The 2350-nt window shown below is 34.2% G+C and overlaps 1 protein-coding gene across 1 annotated transcript in view; it reads right to left on the bottom strand.

Annotated features, from left to right (window-relative positions):
• Positions 1–2350, bottom strand: part of LOC117113057 — a 33192-nt gene that overhangs the window by 2762 nt on the left and 28080 nt on the right. Inside the window, exons 16-17 of the mRNA XM_033256288.1 lie at positions 1177–1381; positions 526–594 (exon numbers count right to left, since the gene is read on the bottom strand). Of these exons, the coding sequence (XP_033112179.1) occupies positions 526–594; positions 1177–1381 (274 nt within the window). The remainder of the gene's footprint in view (positions 1–525; positions 595–1176; positions 1382–2350) is intronic.

Raw genomic sequence — 2350 nt, 5'->3', positions numbered from 1 at the left:
CATCATCCTGCCAGGTACCCATTTATACTCCTGGGTGGAGAGAGGCAAACGTAAGTAGAGTGCCTTGCGCAACGACAAAGCAATGCGACAGGCGTCATTCTCCAACTCCCCGTCTGTCAACACCTTACACGCCGTGCCACGCACTCCGCAATTTGAGGTAATTTATCAACTTTCGCCATTTAGCATGGTAATACTCCTATGAGATTTACATTTTTTTACAAAGAAATAGAAAAGGGCATGCACAATTTACGTCCCCACATGCCCCCACCCCCCCCCCCCAAAAAAAAATTCACCACTGAATTTGTATCACCATCATAAGTGTATATTAAAATGAATACAGGTAAATACCAATAAAAAAATGCCAATCACAGCAATTTAGTGATTGTAATTTCTTCATAAAAAACACTGGTTATCTTGACATGCTCCTGAGCCAATTTCAAGAATAAAATTACTTTTGTATGTACATTTAGTTAAAAACAAAAGGAGAGATAATTTCCTAATGCGAAACAGATAATAACTACAAACCGATTGGGCGTGCAGGACTTTGGTCACTTCTGCAAAGGCTGCAATCTGGGCAAGTAGATTCATAATATTCTAGAATTAAATGACAAACAACTGAATTAAATATAATTTTACGTAATATAAATAAATAAATACAAATGCTTAAATAATCTTTTAATAGCATGTATACAGAAAAATATGCATACAGTTCGTTTTCTCCATTTGGAAATAAAAAAATAAATGTGCTGTAAATGTTCCTTGTAAAAAAATGTTAATGAAATATTGTGTAAAGGGTCTGTAAATCAGTGAAATCATTAGATTTATCTGTGTTTCATCAATTAAATCTAAATTAATCCTCAGTAATAATGTTCATTAATAAAATACATATTTTCCAATTGGATGTAATGTTCAAGCTCCAGTTGTCACACATTGAAATTTGTTTGGATTTCTTAAGTGATTGATTCAATGATATACTTGAGTATTAAACTTTGCCAGTCTCTTTATATTAAATTTAACTATAGAGAAGAAAAAAAGAATAGTGGACAACAACTAGCCTATTATTTTAGTCAGTCTCTTTATTTTTAACTACATTTAACAATAGAAAAGAAAAAAGAATAGTAAGTGGACAACAACTATTATTTCTACTGACACAGCAAGTCTGGTAATAGATTATACCTTTCAGAAAGCTCTCCTGGTATTTAGTCACATCCATCCGTTTGGATTTGGAACAAGGAACTTTCGGTTTTTGGCAATCTTCAAATGGATGCAGATGTGGTTTGTCACGTTTACATTGATCACATGCGATAGCAAATTGGTAGTTCAGACCTTTCGCCCATATTGTACAGATGTCACCAAAACAATCTTTTAGTAACTGGTACACCTGTAGGATTTTAAAAAGTATAAAATGATATATCTATATTATATTTATATATAAGCCATAAAATGCAATTGTGTTGACTGGCCAAGAATGACTGGACCGTCGCTCAAGCCTATCGATGTACTTGTTTCGAACTGTCCTAATTTCTTTTGATACTAGTGTTTATATTGATATTGGTTTGAGTAATCATTTGTTGCTTTATACTTTTATGCTAGTCGCCGATGCTTTTTATATTGGGCCTTCAAAACGCATCTAAATTCATACACTTTGTGGCTGTTATGTAGAATCTCTATTGTATGATTTAAAAAACGCTAATTGGCCTGATTTTGCAAACATTCAGGACATTGCTGAGACCTAGATTTCCTTCTTTAAAAATGTTCTTAACAAGCATTACATAAATAAATTATTACAAGAGGTTTTTCTGTGTACAGCCTTAAAATTGCAGCTTCTGCTATTTCACAGTCCATTTCATTAATTTTTAATTATTGCACTGAACATGAGTTTTATCTTCAGAATGGAAAGCTGCTGCTGTTGTGCTCATTATTCGGAGGCCCCGCTTTGATTTAGATAATATTGCCCTATTTTAATTATGCCTGTCATTGCAAAAGTGCATGAACACGTTATTTATGTGTAAACCCTTGATTTTACTCAACAAGCACTCAATCCTTCCTAGGTGTCAATTTGGATTCCGCCCTGGACGTCTTGTCCAGGATCTTTTGGTAAAATTTGTCGATAAAGCTAAAATTTGCTATTGATAACAATAAAATAATGAGCCGATGGTTTGTGAAAAACTTTTCAGTCTCGGTAAATAATTACACATTAGAAAACAAATCATCTGCTAAGGTCCTGGGTGTTATTCTTGAAGACAAACTTAAATGCCAAGATCATGCGTATGAAGGCTTTGGCCTTAGGAGGTAACTATCCTACCCCAGGATGCATTCGGGTATGCAGGCTTCGGCCTTAGGATGTAAC

The sequence above is a fragment of the Anneissia japonica genome, unplaced genomic scaffold, assembly GCF_011630105.1.
Source record: "Anneissia japonica isolate Jap-2015-1 unplaced genomic scaffold, ASM1163010v1 scaffold15703_len53492_cov148, whole genome shotgun sequence".
NCBI lineage: Eukaryota > Metazoa > Echinodermata > Crinoidea > Comatulida > Comatulidae > Anneissia > Anneissia japonica.
Note: the sequence above shows the minus strand (reverse complement) of the source record. Positions and strands in the feature narration are given on the sequence as shown.